This window comes from Tasmannia lanceolata, unplaced genomic scaffold, assembly GCF_043159265.1.
Source record: "Tasmannia lanceolata isolate RefF3 unplaced genomic scaffold, GAP_Taslan_0.1 ptg000005l, whole genome shotgun sequence".
In the NCBI taxonomy this organism is placed as follows: Eukaryota; Viridiplantae; Streptophyta; class Magnoliopsida; order Canellales; family Winteraceae; genus Tasmannia; species Tasmannia lanceolata.
Window position 1 is genome coordinate 8,975,025 of NW_027518682.1, and position 17,020 is coordinate 8,992,044.

Below are 17,020 nucleotides of genomic sequence, written 5' to 3' on the forward strand. Positions count from 1 at the left end.
CCTGACTACTAATCTGTTCTAGGGTTAGGTTGTTCCAAATTCAGTCATATAACTTGGCTGGGCTCTAGTCTCCAACTTAAACAGTCCCACTTTGACTTTTATGGAGCCCACTCCTAGTTACTGTCGATCTTTGATTGGACGGTGAGAATCACTTTTGAAAACTAAACCTTCTCTCTCTCTCTCTCCAGTTTCAAAATACTATAAAAAATGTAGGCAGCCTTTGTTGAAGTTGCTTCTTTCTTATGCTCTTCATGGGATTGGACTTTGAATTCTATATGACAAATGTTGTCCTAATTCTAAATATAATACGAGAGAAAGCTTTCTTATGAGATAAATCCTAATCGCAAAAATGCATAATAAATCTGTTTAAGCAATATTTCATCATAGGATATATTGTATTTAACGTATCTATAATAAGTGAAATTATATGGTGTCCATGTTCGTAACTGCCACCGTTGATATTTGATCCAACAACAGCCTCTGAAAAAACTCGTTGCTGGATCAAATATCAAGGGCCACATCCTCATTAACTAGGGGTGCAACATAGGTCGGCTTGGGGCCAACCCGAACCCAACCCAAGGAACCATTAACCTGACCCGAACAAGACCTAACCCGAGTTCCGGAGGTTCAACTACCCAATCCAACCTGAGTTTTTAAGCTTACTAAATTAAAAATAATAATAATAATAATAATAATGTAGGGTTTCACTCGGGTCGAGGGTTCCCCAAGGCCTCAACCTGAACCCGACCCGAACTCGACCCGAACCAGATCTGCAATTCGAATTATAAAACTGACATGGTGGAACCGTCTAAATTTGTGGGGGGTGTGATACGTGCTTATTATTATTTAAAAATAAAGAACCCGCGTGAGAGGTGCAGCTGAGCTGAGCTGAGTTAACAAAGCAGCGAAGAAAACAAAGATTAGAAAAAAATTGGAAGGCAGACATTTCCTACCCATTCTCAACGGCCACGATCCATCATCTAATGATCGAACGGTCAGATCAAACCCCACCCCATGCGTACCGAAGAATAGGAGATTAAGTTGGTTGGCTCTTGAGCCTTGATAGTCTCATATATATCTCTCTCTCTCTCTCTCTCTCCGTCTCTCGTCAGCAACAAAACCAACAAACATCACAGAGAAGAAGAAGAAGAAGAAGAGATATTGAGACGAAGAAAAATTAACAGGGTGGTCTTTTAACCGGCGCACCCCTTTATCCTCTCACCCATGGCCGCTTCCTCATCCCTGACAGTGTCCCAAACCCTAGTAGGTCGCGCCATACCCCACCATGGCTCGTCCAACCAGACAGTCCGAGTCGCCCTCCCGGGCTTTAGCCTCAGCACGTTCTCGGGCCGCTTGATAAAATCATCTTCCCGGACTCCACAATTGCGGGTCAGATCGGGTCCGATCCGAGCTGCGGCCGTGGAGACACTTCAGAAGACGGAGACTTCTCTAGTGGACAAGTCCGTGAACACGATCCGGTTCCTCGCTATTGATGCGGTGGAGAAGGCGAATTCCGGACATCCCGGACTCCCAATGGGCTGTGCTCCGATGGGCCACATATTATACGATGAGATTATGAGGTATAACCCTAAGAACCCTTACTGGTTCAACCGTGACCGCTTCGTTCTCTCGGCCGGGCATGGTTGCATGCTGCAGTACGCTCTGCTTCATCTTGCCGGATATGACAGCGTCAAGGTACTGTGATTTTTGGTCTTGATTGATCTGTTCATTCTTGGTGGTTTAGGGTTTAGATCTGTTTTGTTTCTGGGTTTTGGTTATTATTTGGTCTTCGGTTGTGATTGTTTGTGGAATTTTGACATATACCTGGTGCCTTTTGAACTCTAATCATGAGCATGTTTTTAAGTGGATCGCCCCAGCTTACCCACCAAAAAAAATGTTTTTGAGTGGATGCCTGTTCTGGGTTTTGGATCTGGTTTTGAATTAATTACTTTTATTGGCTATCTGGGTATTGAATATCAGAGCTCATATGGTTTGCAAAAACGGATCTGGCCATACAACTTTTTTTTAAATCTTCTTTACTGAGATTTCTGTATATTAATAGGTGTATTTATTTGATGAAGGCTATTATGTATGTCCGTTTTAACCAACCAAAGAAAAAGATGAGGACATGGGAGATTTGAGAATGCTCATATATTTTCTATTATCTCTGCTTTTTTGGCTTGGATGTTTTTCTTTCGAATTTTCATATTTGAGCGTTTATTGTAATTTCATTATTTATGAATTCATCTGTATAAAAATTGATCTTTTAGGAAGAAGATTTGAAGTCTTTTCGGCAATGGGGGAGCAAAACTCCTGGTCATCCTGAGAATTTTGAGACTCCTGGTTGTGAAGTCACCACTGGTTTGCTTCTATCTCTTCAACAAACCATAACATTAGGATTAATTTTATTATGGTCCTGTTTATTTTGGATTCTGCGAACCGATTGTGAGTCCAAAACTGATTATTGGAGTCAAAATTAAACGTACTTTTGAGTCCAATAATCAATTTGGGATTCACAATCGGTTCCCAAAATTCATAAGAAATGGAGCATTGGAAATGTAGATCAGAAGCAATATCTTTCCTTTATTTTCCTTTTTTTCTTTCGCATAGGTCCTCTTGGACAGGGAATTGCCAATGCCGTCGGATTGGCACTTGCAGAAAAGCACTTAGCTGCGCGTTATAATAAACCAGACAGTGAGATCGTCGACCATTACACGTAACAACTACTTAAATCTTAAACCTCTTTGCTGTCTCTTCTATTACATATACAAACTTTAGTAAATCAATTGTTTTTTTATGCTAAATTATCCACTGTCTCAGATATGTTGTACTTGGGGATGGTTGTCAAATGGAGGGCATTTCCAATGAAGCTTGTTCTCTTGCTGGGCATTGGGGCCTTGGGAAACTGATTGCTTTCTACGATGACAACCATATCTCTATCGATGGTGACACAGAGATTGCATTCACTGAAACTGTTGACACCCGTTTTGAGGGTCTTGGATGGCATGTAATTTGGGTGAAGAATGGTAATACCGGATATGATGAAATTCGTGCTGCAATTGAGGAAGCGAAGTCTGTCAAAGACAAACCCACTTTGATCAAGGTATGTTATTGCACATACTTTAAGAAGTATGTGATTTGCAACTGGCTTGCTATGGATTAGTTAAAATTTGGTTTTTTTACAGGTGACCACCACTATTGGTTATGGCTCACCAAACAAGGCAAACTCATACAGCGTACACGGAAGTGCATTGGGTTCTAAGGAAGTGGATGCGACAAGGCAGAACCTTGGATGGCCATATGAGCCTTTCCATGTGCCTGAGGATGTGAAGAGGTATGTATAGCTTGGAATGACTTGCCCTCTCAAGTGACTTGAACTTTTTGTTATTAGCGATTGTCTTTGACACTTCTCTCACAGTCATTGGAGTCGCCACATCCCCGAAGGTGCTGCTCTTGAAGCAGAATGGAATTCTAAATTCGCAGAATATGAGAAGAAATATAAAGAGGAAGCGGCAGAGTTGAAGTCAATTATTACTGGTGAATTGCCTGCTGGGTGGGAGAAGGCTCTGCCGGTGAGTAGCTTTGCGATTAATTGTTCTTTAACATGCTATTTTTATACCCCTCTTTTATCTGTTAATTGAACTTGAGTTATGCACTTGTATAAAATATAAATACAATATACATTGTTTTCTCATCGTTCATTGGATTTGGTCGTTTGCAGACATACACTCCTGAGAGTCCGGCGGATGCTACTAGAAATCTATCTCAACAATGTTTGAATGCGCTCGCAAAAGCACTCCCTGGACTTATTGGTGGGAGTGCAGATCTTGCATCCTCCAACATGACATTGCTGAAAATGTTTGGTGACTTCCAAAAGGAAACACCTGGAGAGCGTAATGTCCGCTTTGGTGTCCGGGAACACGGTATGGGTGCCATTTGCAATGGTATTTCCCTCCATACACCCGGACTTATCCCGTACTGTGCAACCTTCTTCGTCTTCACTGATTACATGAGAGCTGCCATGAGAATCTCGGCCTTGTGTGAGACAAGGGTAGTTTATGTGATGACCCATGATTCAATTGGGCTTGGAGAGGATGGGCCAACCCATCAGCCGATCGAGCATTTGGCTAGTTTCAGGGCCATGCCCAACATTCTGATGCTCCGCCCAGCAGATGGGAATGAAACCGCTGGTGCTTACAAAGTTGCGTTGGTAAACAAAAAGAGACCTTCTGTCCTTGCGCTCTCCCGTCAGAAGCTTCCTAATCTTCCTGGAACATCTATTGAAGGAGTCGAGAAGGGAGGGTATATTGTTTCAGACAACTCTTCTGGTAACAAGCCGGAGTTCATTCTGATTGGCACTGGTTCTGAATTGGAGATTGCGTTCAAAGCCGGAGATGAACTCAGGAAAGAAGGGAAGAAGGTCCGGGTTGTTTCTTTTGTTTCTTGGGAGCTGTTCGATGAGCAGTCTGATGGGTACAAGGAAAGTGTCCTCCCTGCGGCTGTAACTGCCAGGGTTAGTATTGAGGCAGGATCGACATTTGGGTGGGAGAAGATTGTTGGAAGCAAGGGCAAGGCGATTGGGATAGACCGTTTTGGAGCAAGTGCTCCTGCAGGAAAAATATACAAGGAGTTTGGTTTAACAGTGGAGAATGTCATTGCAACAGCCAAAGCATTATAATTTAGCTTATTTAGTCTTTAGCGATGTTGAAAGATGCAACATTTGGTTTTGGGTCCTGCTCTGCAAGCTTGATAATACAGTGGAGAAGAGGCCAGTTTTCAGAGATTTGAGTCTGGTCTCTTGATTAGAATAAAGCCTTCTTTCCTTTCCCCTTTATATTTCATGGAGGTGAATCTCCAAAGCTTCTTGTTCTGATTCAGGGATGAGATTCTGATTGACGATTTCATGAATGTTTACTCTCCTTTGATCAGTTGAACTTTGTATTGCTTTCTAAGAGAATTCCAGGGACGAATTTATGTTTAGTCCTTTGGTACTCATAAACTATGTTTAATTGGGTTGGTTTGGATAAATCTTGACTGGAAAAAACCTTTTGTAAAATTAGAGATTTTCCCATATGAAATTCTTTCACAGAGGAGAATTTAAAGATGGGGTTTTGAATGGATGGTGGAAAAATGCTGTTCTAACGGATTGGGAGGTGCATTATTACAAGCCATTCAATATGGGTAAGGTAAACTTGATCAGTGAGGGGCTCCACCTCTTTTCCATTACATCCAAGGAAAGTGAAGGCCTTGACTCCTCGATGAGAGCACGGGTGGAGGTTGGTGAAGCTCATATCTCTCCATCCACATTGTCTTCTACCCCAGTAGGTGTGGTGTGAGTCACTGATATTTGTTCAGTATCTTCATTATAATTTGTTTGCATGTGTTTCTGAAATTCAGAGGTTACTTTAGTTTCAGTTGCGCTTGGGCCGGTTCAAAAAATATCATAATAAATCTGGAATTCAGATCTATGGAGGGTTAGGATCAACATTCTAACATTCAGATCGGAGGGTTAGGATTAACCTATGGAAATGATTTTTGGGGCACAACATATTTAGGCTGTGGCCATCTAATGGACGGTTTGGACCATCTTATGGTGCGGGTCATACCGTACTTTTAATAAAGTGAGGAGTGCCGTCATCAAAATAAATACAGTAGTGCTGATAACATTTCCCTTTGTTTTATGTTATATTTTACAAATTTTATATTCATTTTTAGGTAGGGCACCATACGCATGTGTATTATGTTTAAGAGCATCTGTCCTAAGCTAACATAATTATGACTGACGTCAGCCAACCCAAAACTGTTGACTTTTTATGCCACTAAAGTCACTAAATTCATCGAGACGGAATTAAGGTCATGTCTCGTTGTTGAGTAAACTGTAAAACACCGCACAGCCGAAAAACAACTCTAAACTCTCTTTAACGATTTTCAAATAAGATTATTAGCACTGCTAGGAAAACGGGATTTCGTTTTTTAAAATAGGATGTTGAGGCCACTTTGGAAGTCATTAACTAAGATGTAACAGCTATTTGCATGAGGTTGTAAACAAATTAGACTACATGCATGTAATTTTATTTTTTGGAAGAGAATGATGATTAGTTTAAAACCTCATTTATAAATCCAGCTAATCTCTACGGGCACCAATGGACACAGATGGACGGGTCGGATCCGAATGTTAACGAACCCGATTTGGGCACAATAGCGATCCAACCGTGTCTGCTGGATCCATATCCTAAGGCCCAGTGGAACATCCTAGGTGTACATAGAAGGCGACAATGTACGAAATAACCTTATTTTCATTCATTCATGTCTATTCATGAGGATGTCTTCCGCAAAACCACAAAGTTTCTCGCTTTTAGTTTGGATGACAATCTCTTCTCCCTCTCTTGCTTTCTTGCTTTGGTTCCGGAAAACCACTTCAACAGTCAAGTAAGATATCGATTCAACAATGTTAAAAACCAAATAACAGAGTTATCAGAAAGAGAGGGTTATCAGCCAAGTTTCTATCAAGAAAATGGTTGTTTTTTTCTTCTTTTCCGGCCCCCTTTTGTTGGGGCCTTATATAGGCAGAAGGGTTTGCCATACCAGGCATGGTGTATACACCACGTGTCAAAGTCTTATCTGTGGATTTAGACTATAATTAGGGCAGTGATAAATCGACTCCCCATGTGTCTATCTCTCTCCGATAGAGGAGAGAGATAGACACATGGGGAGTCGATTCATCAATTTGGGGGGTCGATTTATCACTCCCCCTGTAATTATTCATCATGAAAGCATTAAATGAGCATTAAATACGGAGGATAGCGGAGAGATTCTATTGGAAGGTGAGATGTGCTATCTGGCATACATGCATGCAAATGCAGCGCAGTAAGGGGTTAATTTAGCCCGAAGGAAAGAAGGCGATGCAGTGGCTATATTAGATCTTATTCGTTTGAAAAATATCTAAAATCTTATGCTCTAAAATTAATTCATTGTCGACATTATGCTAATCCGCTATTAATCCTATCAGCGTCTCTTGTCTAGTTATCCATACATTCATTTAGCCACTTCAAAAATTCATAAATTAAATCAAAAACTTCTGTAAGCATCCCCATCATTTGATATAGAAATCCTAACCCACCTCTATGCATTTGGATGTGACACTCACTCCCACGAAACACATTAAAAACCACTCTTTAATACCATGTTTAATCATTTTTTTTTGAAAGGTAACGATAATTTTATTCCATGAACAGGGGACAATGTGCGCCGGAGTGATGTCTACCCCTTCCTAAGCAAGGGTATCAGCACGTGAATTCGCTGATCTTCGCCTATGCTCAATATGAGGCTTGATGACCCAAACGAGATAGCGAATAGCTTCCTGTGTGCGATAGAGTTTCCATGGGTCAGGAGATCGACTTAAAGCCTAGGCTATCGCATTGGCTGAGTCTCTAAGATTGTTACATCATACCATCGTTGGCAAAAAGGACTGCTTTTGCCTCGGCTTTGTTAGCATCGCATTCACCATCTCTAATCATATAATATTGAGTTCCACAAATCTCTCTCGTACCCAGACAAATCCCATCTTTTCAAACATCCTCCTACCTCAATCTCATCCACACACTCTTCAAATTCCAAATTAAGCACCATTTGCACCCAAATAAACCCTCCCAAGAACCAAAAAAGGGTTGAAATCAAGGTCAGAAATTCAAGGACATCCATCCAATCAGACTCCCTTCCATCTCTCAAATCAAATCCGCTCTCCTTTCACATTGCCAAAATTGGTGACAACAGGAAGATTTCAAAAGCAATTTAAAAAGAATCTCATTTATAACCTTCATTTGACTCTTCCTCAACTCCTAAGCATCCTCCCTTTTCTCATCATCTCTCCTCTCGTTCTTCCCCCCCACTTGTCTTACTTAGATCATTACTCCAATCTTTCCTCTGTATTTCTAAGATACCCCCTCTCATCTCTCTTTTCTTTTGTATTCCTCTTTAAAACCCCAAAAAAGAAGAGCAGAGGAAAAAAAATGTTACATTCCTAAAAAACCCTAGCAAGAAACCCCCACAAGATTCCCTCAAATCATCAAAAGTAAACAAATAATCTCCTCCTCTTCTTCTTCCGAAACCCCATTTCTCCTTTCTTTTTCCTCCAAAAATCCCAAACCCTAACCCTAATTCCTAGGGTTTCTTTCTCTCCCATGTCGCAACTGAAACCAATCTCCCATCTAGACAACATCCCATCTACACCAGGCAAATTCAAAATGGACAAATCCCCCTACATCCACCGTTTACGTTGGCATTCCTCCCTCACAAAACTCGCCTTCTGGTCTTTCATCTTCCTTGGCATCATCATCCTCTTCTTCCTCCGATCCCAACCCTCTCCACCCTCCCTTGAAACCTCTCGCCGCTCCCTCCAAACCTCAATCTACGGCGGTCCCGGCTGGGAGAAACGCGTCCGATCCTCCGCCCGCATCCGGTCCCGCCACGGCCACTCCGTCCTCGTCACCGGCGCCGCCGGATTCGTCGGGACCCACGTCTCCATCGCCCTCAAACGCCGAGGCGATGGAGTCCTTGGCCTCGACAATTTCAATGATTACTATGATCCCTCCCTCAAGCGGGCCCGCCAAGCTCTCCTCGAGCGCTCCGGCGTGTTCGTTGTTGAAGGCGACATTAACGACTCCACCCTCCTCCGAAAGCTCTTCGACGTCGTGGCCTTCACCCACGTAATGCACCTCGCAGCTCAGGCCGGGGTTCGGTACGCAATGCAAAACCCTAGCTCTTATGTTCATAGCAATATTGCTGGTCTTGTTAATGTTCTTGAGGTTTGTAAATCTGCGAATCCCCAACCTGCCATTGTTTGGGCTTCTTCAAGTTCTGTTTACGGGTTGAATTCTAAGGTACCCTTTTCGGAAAAGGACCGGACGGATCAACCCGCGAGTCTCTATGCGGCTACCAAAAAGGCTGGCGAAGAGATCGCCCATACGTATAATCATATTTACGGTCTTTCGATTACTGGGTTGCGATTCTTTACTGTTTATGGTCCTTGGGGTAGGCCAGATATGGCGTATTTCTTCTTTACGAAGGATATATTGAAGGGGAAGAAGATTCAGATCTTCGAAGGGCCGGATCATGGGACGGTTGCGAGGGATTTTACGTACATTGATGATATTGTTAAGGGGTGTTTGGCGTCGTTGGATACGGCTGAGAAGAGTACTGGTACTGGTGGGAAGAAGAAAGGGCCTGCGCAATTGAGGATCTTTAATTTGGGGAACACCTCGCCCGTGCCCGTCTTGGACCTTGTCAGTATATTGGAGAAACAGCTAAAGAAGAAGGCTCATAGGATGATAATAAAGATGCCGAGGAATGGGGATGTGCAATTCACGCACGCCAACATAAGCTTGGCGCAGAGGGAGCTCGGGTATAACCCCACAACAGATCTACAGACTGGGCTGAAGAAATTTGTTAAGTGGTATGATGGGTTCTATTCTGTTTCAAAGAAGAAGACCAGCATCTGAATTGTGGTTATCTCGCATCCTTTGTTAGAACTGGTTGAATTCTTCTTCATTTTATTCTTAAGATTTTTTTTCTTTGACCTTTTGCCGTTTCTCCTCTTTAAATCTTTATATTGTCATATAAGAAGGAAATTTGTGTCCAGGAAGAAAGGTTTTCATTTGTTCCCAACTGGCATTGTTTGTGGGACTTTCCTTATCTGTATAAAAAATTGGAAGCAAGTCTTTTTTCAGTCTTCTCTCAGCTTCGTTTTATTTCTAGGGGTGTTATCCATAGTGTCGGCATTGTATAATTCGCGATTAACAGTTTCAACTATATGCTGATTGATGGAACTTGTTATTGTGACTCAATTTCAATAAAACAGCACTCAGTACTCTGAGTTTGCAATTGTTTTTCTGTGCAGCAATTTGATTTTATTTCATTTTGAATGCTTTTTGTTCTTGGGTTCTCCTTTTCATTTCTATGCCTCTAAATCTTCTGATGATATATGCAGAAGACAAGAAAAAAAAATACCCGAAACTTGTGAGTTTTCTGCAGGACACCAGTAGTTCAGTGCTTCTGTTACTTACAGGGTTTCATATTCTGTGAAGTTACCTGTTGCTTGTTGTCTTAAAGGTATGTCAGCTATAAATCAATGAATTATCATTTATATTGCACTGTAGAATTATGACTGGCACTTAGTTGTGTCGCAATATCTTTCTCGCACTTGTTTTGATATGTTTTGTTGGTGCTCGGCGGTAGTCCGATAGAAATTGCTAAATTTAGGGGTGTTAGAGTCATGAAGAGATTGCTGGCCATGGGAATTCAGTTGTCAGATTTTATTTCTAACAACAAGGGACCAAATTTTGGATTGGGCCTAGTAGAATGTGTCACTGAAAATCTGCTAAGCTAGCTGTTATGTGCCATTTCTCAATATCTTAGTGGAGCTTTGGAACTCTTGGCAATTTTTGAGTTTTGTTCTTTGAGGTCCTGACATCATGTCATGTTAAGACTGGGGTATGAATTCCTAGTAATTTCACTTGTTTAAGAACAGAGTAGCTCCTAAGTTACCTGTAGTCTTTGAAGTTTGATATCCAGTTCACAGTTGTCTTTGAACTTTTATATCCGGTTCCTGTTCCAAGCAAAAAGCTGCAAGATGTCAAGATGCTTTAGAATCTAGTTTTATAAGTGAATGTTCAATTGAATAATTAATTCACTTGTATATAAGTAAATCTATATGTGGTTATTTCTCATTATAAGTATATTTTGTTTCATTGTTCAATGTTAGATGTGGTTACTAATGGAATGTGTGATTTGGAGAGTAAATTCGAGAAGAAAGTAAGCATCTTTCTTTCTTTTTTCCTGTTCTTGTGAGCATTCATGCTGTTGAGTTCTATTTATCATAGACTATTGTTTGGTAGGTGTTCATTTTGTGTAAGCCATATTTTTCTTTTCTTTTTTCCTGTTATTGTGAGCAATCATGGCGTTAAGTTCTTCTATTCATTGTAAATTATTTGTTTCGTAGGTGTTAATGTGATTTGCGAAAGCAATGGTTGGATCATCTGTTCTAGATTTGCAACAAAGCCCCATTGCTTATATTTTCAACGTTAAATGTGATTTATTCTAAGAGTGGGATTTTTGGAAAACGAAATTGTCAACTAACAAATTAGAAATTTTCGTTTGGGAGGGAAAGCCTGCTGTTATACATCAAATTCTTCAATCCTGGATTGGTGAGGGATTGGACATACACTCTTAACTCCTGAAAATCATCAGCGGTGTTATTGGTTATTTAGAAATAGCAAGCTCTTGAAGATTATCCTACAAAAATATTGAGTGGCATGAACAATCCAATTACCACTGATGACCATCTGGACCTCGGTCGGCTAAGATCCCCTGTATCACCAACCTAAGGTGGGGCCGGGTGTTACGGCAAAAGCGAAGGAAAAAATTAGAGAAAAAAATTGAAGAAAAGAACGAACTGACGTGAGCAAATTAACCATGCAAATGCAGGTTCAATCTTTAAAATTACAGACTACTATAAAAGTTTGTAAAATAACAACCGAACTGAGAATATCAGATCGATACCTTCCATTCTCATCCACAGAGAAAGTACTAGAAATACATCAGCAATCTATAACTACAATAATAATTTCATGAACCATAAAAAAAACTTTCAGGATTTGTATAAAAATGAAGCCCCTGGCTTCATTTGTCATTTCCTACTCCATTCTGGAGTGGCAAGAATCAGATTTAGGGAAGAAACCAGGAATGATGACCTCCAACAAGCCTGAATTCGACGGTGCTGCTTGATTGAAGCTGGGGGTGAAAGTTTCAGGTATTTGGAAGAGAGAAAAATTCATATTAGAGAAAAATGATAACCCATGATTAGGGTGAGACTGAGAAGTATCCAGGATATGAGGAACATGGGAAGAGGAAGCAGTAGAAGAGGGCAACAGGAGATTATGAGGGGGAAGTTGAATGTGGAGAAGGAGGGTGAGGGAAATTTGTTTTCACAGTGACTCCACCGATGGCTATCGGCGCCTCATCGTAGGCACGGGCGGCATCTTCAGCTGTATCAAATGTGCCTAGCCAACAGCTTTTTTGGGTCTTCGGCTGTATCAAATGTGCCTCGTCGTAGGCACGGGCAGCATCTTCATGAAGGCTAGTGAACTGCTTCCATGAGCATTCGTTTTTGGAGGTTTAAACCACGATCTGGCATATATTCTCAGATCTGATCCGCACAAAATTCTTATGGCAGAATTGAAGAACAAGAATGAAAAATGGAAAGCAAAAGCTTAATAAAGACCTGCCAACGAAGTAGCAGATAAGCTTAATAAGATGGCTTAGAGGCCCTCGGAGGCCTCCGTGGCGTTTCCTTAAATTCTTCGACGAGATTCATGATATATTACAGGGGCTTTCGGTTTCTTTTAACCATGTGCGAAGATCTGCCAACGAAGTAGCAGATAAGCTAGCAAAAGATGGCGTATCGCTTCAGGATTTAGAACTTTATGATTTTCTTCCGCCTTAAATGTATTCCTTTGGGTTTGTTTTGTTCTTTCCGTTTGTAAGGGGGACCCCCTCAGTCTTCTATTAATATATTCTGCTACCATTCAAAAAAAAAAAAAAAAGCTTAATAAAGACAAGATTTTGAGATTGTTTTTTATTGACAGAGAAGAAAGAAAACAATCAAATGATAAACTGAAGAGATGGATCAGTAACCTTGCAAGGATGACCTTCTCTCTAACTGTCCCTTTTCCCTAATTATAGATGTTCATAGAAACATCTAGATGAAACTCTTCTGCTGCCAGATGTAATGCCACTTGTTTCCCATTTAAGTGAATGATGATGCGGCTAGGATGGTGATGTGGCAAGTAACCCAACTACACACAGCTGTCCATGTGGCAGCCTCCTTGTAGCTTGTGTGGCATCTCCAATTACAATTCTCCTGTCCACTTTACACACACCACTGTAACACGTTGGTTCACCCTCTTCCCATTACATTTCGTCACCTATTCATCTCCTACAAGAATGCAAAGACTAATTTACAAATAGCCAAAAGGTTAAAGTGAAGCCCTCTATCCAAGGCCGTCCCTGTGTCACATCAGATGGGTTCTTAGTTTGAAATATCTGCCTTAAGAGAAATCTTAAGCAAATTTAGATTCATCGCATTGCTACCCTCCTTCATGAGCGTGATGCGATGCACATTTCACCTGGTAGGGGTCAATCCTGTATTTGGTTCTTGGACCCCAAATGACATCTCCTCAGTGAAAATCTTTTTCCCATCTCGTTACAAGCCGAGCATGTTTCCACTCTCCCCTTTCTAGATTTTGGAACTCTAATTCCCCCTCCCAAGAGTTGCCGCCTTTTCATGGAGGATTGCTTCTAGAAAGATTAAGACATGTGAGATTCAAGAAAAAAGAAGACTTAAGCCTTGCTGGTCGGTGTTACCTTTGCAACGCTTAGGAAGACTCCCTTGACCACGCCATGATCCATTTCCCGTATGCACATAATCTTTGGGGCAATTATGGGGGGCCTTCATTATCAATCCGGTCTTTGCACCCTCATTGATTCTGTCATCCATCTTCATCCATCTTTAGTGCTCGGTCCCTTTGGCCACGACGAGAAAATTCTTTGGGTTGTTGTGCCCTGCTTAATCATTTTTAGCACATGTAAGGAAATGAATAGAATTGAATCTTTAGAGGAAGTTGCAAATCGGCCGACATAAGGATAGCGGAAATCAAAATCAACACTCCAATGGACTTTTTTAAAAAAAATAGATTGCAAGGACACTCCTATCAATCTCTTTCTTTTCAATTGGAAATCCATCACTTCGAACCCAAATGCCTCTCTCTCTCTCTCTCTCTCTCTCTCTCTCTCTCTCTCTCTCTGGAACCAATCACATTTAGTTGAATTAACGACGTAGTGGGTGTATTGGTGGAGGGAACTGTGGGTTGTTGCTGGCATGCCCGGCCTGCTTTTTGTTTTTTCTTTTCGTAGTTGTTTTGAGGGAACATTTCATCCTCCTTTTTGTATTTCTGGTTTTAGTTAATTAAGATCTTTTGTAATTTTACTTAGAAAAATCATGGAAAGTGAACACAAACTGTGTAGGAAGCCTCATTGGAAGCAAAGGGCACAGAAAGAGATAGTGTTAATTATAGGTTAGTTAGGAAGGGATAATGTAGGTTAGTAGTACAAGTAATTATTGAGGATTTATAGAGTAATTATAGGTTCGTAGTTCGTCCTTGTATCAACCATCTCGGTCATGGAATTATAGAGGACTTCACAGGTGATTAGAATTATAAGTTTTAGGGATTTATAGTTTTACAAGCTTGGTTTTGTATCAAAAAAATTACATTAAGTCTTATTTAGAAGTTAAAATGTTTTTTTTTAAGTTTTAAATAAACTCCTTTAGAGTATATTAGTAGGGGTGTGTCACGAATTGTTTATAGACTCCCCGAGTCAATCCTTGATTCGCCCAAGTCACCTCAATTTTACTTTAGCTAAGTTCTTGTCTGAGTCTGAGTTTTGCCCGATCAAAGGTCCTTTGAATCGCCCAAATTAATGAAAAATTGACCGCACAATCATTGACTCACACAAGTCGACTCCCTTTTACGTTGGTTGTGTTCTTGCCTGAGTTTGAGTTTTGAAGCACTGATTTCTACTTTTATATACACTCCTTGGCCTTACTAAAAGGGGAAATCAGTCCTTTATGAAAAAATATTCACCTAAATAGGAAGTGTGGTGGAAGCTCGACTCTGCTAAATTTAAGAAGAGAAAATGAAGCTTCCAACGCAATTGGGGAGCGTCTGGTAATTGTTTGCATATCAATCTTCTTGACAGAAGTTCATTAGACCATGGGGAATGATGTGTTTAGAAGCCTTTATCATTTAGAAATCCATTTGAAAAATCTACTACAGCCTTAAATTCTGTGTGTTGAATGTAAACCTACAAAGTAAAAAGCAAGACACTTCCTCCAATGTAGTATTCATCCTTCTATCTGATTCTTCAATATCTAATCGAATTTTCTTGTGAATGGTATTCTCTATTTTAATATATTCTTCAAGACACCTCCTCTTTCAATCTCTTCTCCGACTCCCCATATTCCAAAGCAGCATCTTTTGCTTGGGAAGCTTTATCATCGTAAAAAATCTCTCATTTGGTTTCCCATGTCACATCTCTTTTCGCTCCCATTATCACTTTCCGGTTAGCGAACGGTTTGTCCACGACAAACATGGTTGGACTGATCTGACAGGGTCGTGGCTTCTCTGCAAGCAATTTGCGGACTATATTTGACATGAGTTGAAATGCTCTCATTTAAATTAATGAATATTTAATTCTTTTGTTAATCCCTTTATCTTAACAAATCATCCACTTGTCTAATTATCGATGCTTGAGTTTTGTGGAAACAATGATTAATAATCCCCCTTGCATTATTCAAAATAATAATAATAATAATAATTAATTCCCCTTGCACCTCCCGGATTCTCATGACTTCAATAGCCATGCAATCTAGGAGCAATACCTAGGTTTAAACTTGCTTTGCTATCAACATGCACTAATGATGGTGTCACCAGGATGTCGAATTCATCCAAACACACAAGCACAATTAATTCCCTAGTAAAATACTGAGAAAAAAACAATAAAACAATGGAGAGAACAATGAGATAAGTAAAGCAAAACGATGTTGTGCATACTATAGATAAACCATTTCACCTTCAAAACCATAATTTCAAAACTCACCCAAGTCGACTTCCTTCTACCCTGGCCCAGTTGATGATAAGAGGTTGAGGCTATTGGGAAGACATGCTGATGCATTCCTATCACCCAAATGGAGAAAGTTATTCTGAATTGTTTACATACCATCTTCAACTCTAATCTAGTCTGCATACTAAACTTGAATGGGAATGGACCTCATGGAAAGGTGGTGTAATTACTGCCCACTAACCATTATTAGCGCGTAGTACATCGTTTGTGGGTTGAAACGAGTTATTATTTGGCTTATTCTGATTGGGGGACAATAAGGTAAATCTAAATGATTATTTCTTGCTTGAATTACCATAACAGCAGGTACAGCATGGGAGGGATCCAACTGTTTAGAGAAGGTTCAGTTGTTGACTGTATTGTGCGCTCATAAAGTTATTCATACCTTCTACTGTGTTCAACTAGTCCAAATATGCTTGTGTTATATTTTATTTATTCATTCCTACAATGGCTTAGAACTTAATTTTCTTAAAAATTTTGTTCCTATTATAATGAGCTTCTAACATCACTTTATTATTATCCTTCTCAAAAGTATTTCCTGGCCAAGCATCCAATTTTTAAATTTGTTACTGATTGATATTGACACATTGTTTTTAATTTCCTTTTGGTAACTAGCCAAGACCTCTCCTTCAGAGAGCCCATAAGTTTTGGAATAATGCATGTCTTCACATATTTCGGAAGACACTTCCAGTAATATGGTAGGATCAATAGTTCCTACTGTGCTTTTGATGTATTACAGCCTCCAAACAATTTGGTGTTTACATCTAGCTGAGGGAGAACAATTGAAGGGCTCTTGACAAAATAAAATTCCTACATTAATGGGTCTCACCTGTTTTATAATCCGTTGGGCATCTTACCGGTTCGAAAATCAGTAGCTATTTAGGTCCCAGGATAAAATCATAAGAGCTCATATTCCCAGCCCTTTTAACCTGTTTCTTTTTGTGATTGGAAGAGAGATGAACCGGACATGTATTTTAAAAAAAAGGTGAACTAATCCCTTTCGATTCTTTCTGATTTGGGTTTTTGTTGCTGCTCTCTGAACCTGTGCAACCCAATTTATTCCACAATGTACACATGGTGCACACTCTTATTGTTGGTTTTTCTCCCATCGGTATTACACTGGGTTACCATATCATTTTCCTTTTGGCAATATTTTATTCAAGAACAAAAGTTGGTGTGAACAAAGGAAACTAGTCTGTACTCAGATCCAACAGGAGCCTCTTAAAAAGTGCACTGCTGTTGGATCAAATATCAAGGGTGGTACCATTTTGACGGTCGGACATCATAT

At 40.3% G+C, this 17,020-nt stretch overlaps 2 protein-coding genes across 2 annotated transcripts; both read left to right on the plus strand.

The window, feature by feature from the left end:
- The first annotated feature begins 1,063 nt into the window (after positions 1-1,063).
- On the plus strand, positions 1,064-5,028 carry LOC143877374 (transketolase, chloroplastic-like). Its single transcript, XM_077379384.1, has 7 exons — positions 1,064-1,695; positions 2,271-2,361; positions 2,611-2,716; positions 2,821-3,103; positions 3,186-3,334; positions 3,419-3,572; positions 3,722-5,028. Exons 1-7 carry the CDS (start codon positions 1,225-1,227, stop codon positions 4,676-4,678), a joined length of 2,211 nt encoding a protein of 736 aa, XP_077235499.1. The 5' UTR covers positions 1,064-1,224; the 3' UTR covers positions 4,679-5,028.
- A 2,482-nt stretch (positions 5,029-7,510) lies between these two features.
- On the plus strand, positions 7,511-9,881 carry LOC143877375 (UDP-glucuronate 4-epimerase 3-like). Its single transcript, XM_077379385.1, has one exon. The coding sequence runs from the start codon at positions 8,181-8,183 to the stop codon at positions 9,495-9,497; it is 1,317 nt and encodes a 438-aa protein (XP_077235500.1). The 5' UTR covers positions 7,511-8,180; the 3' UTR covers positions 9,498-9,881.
- Positions 9,882-17,020: the final 7,139 nt, after the last annotated feature.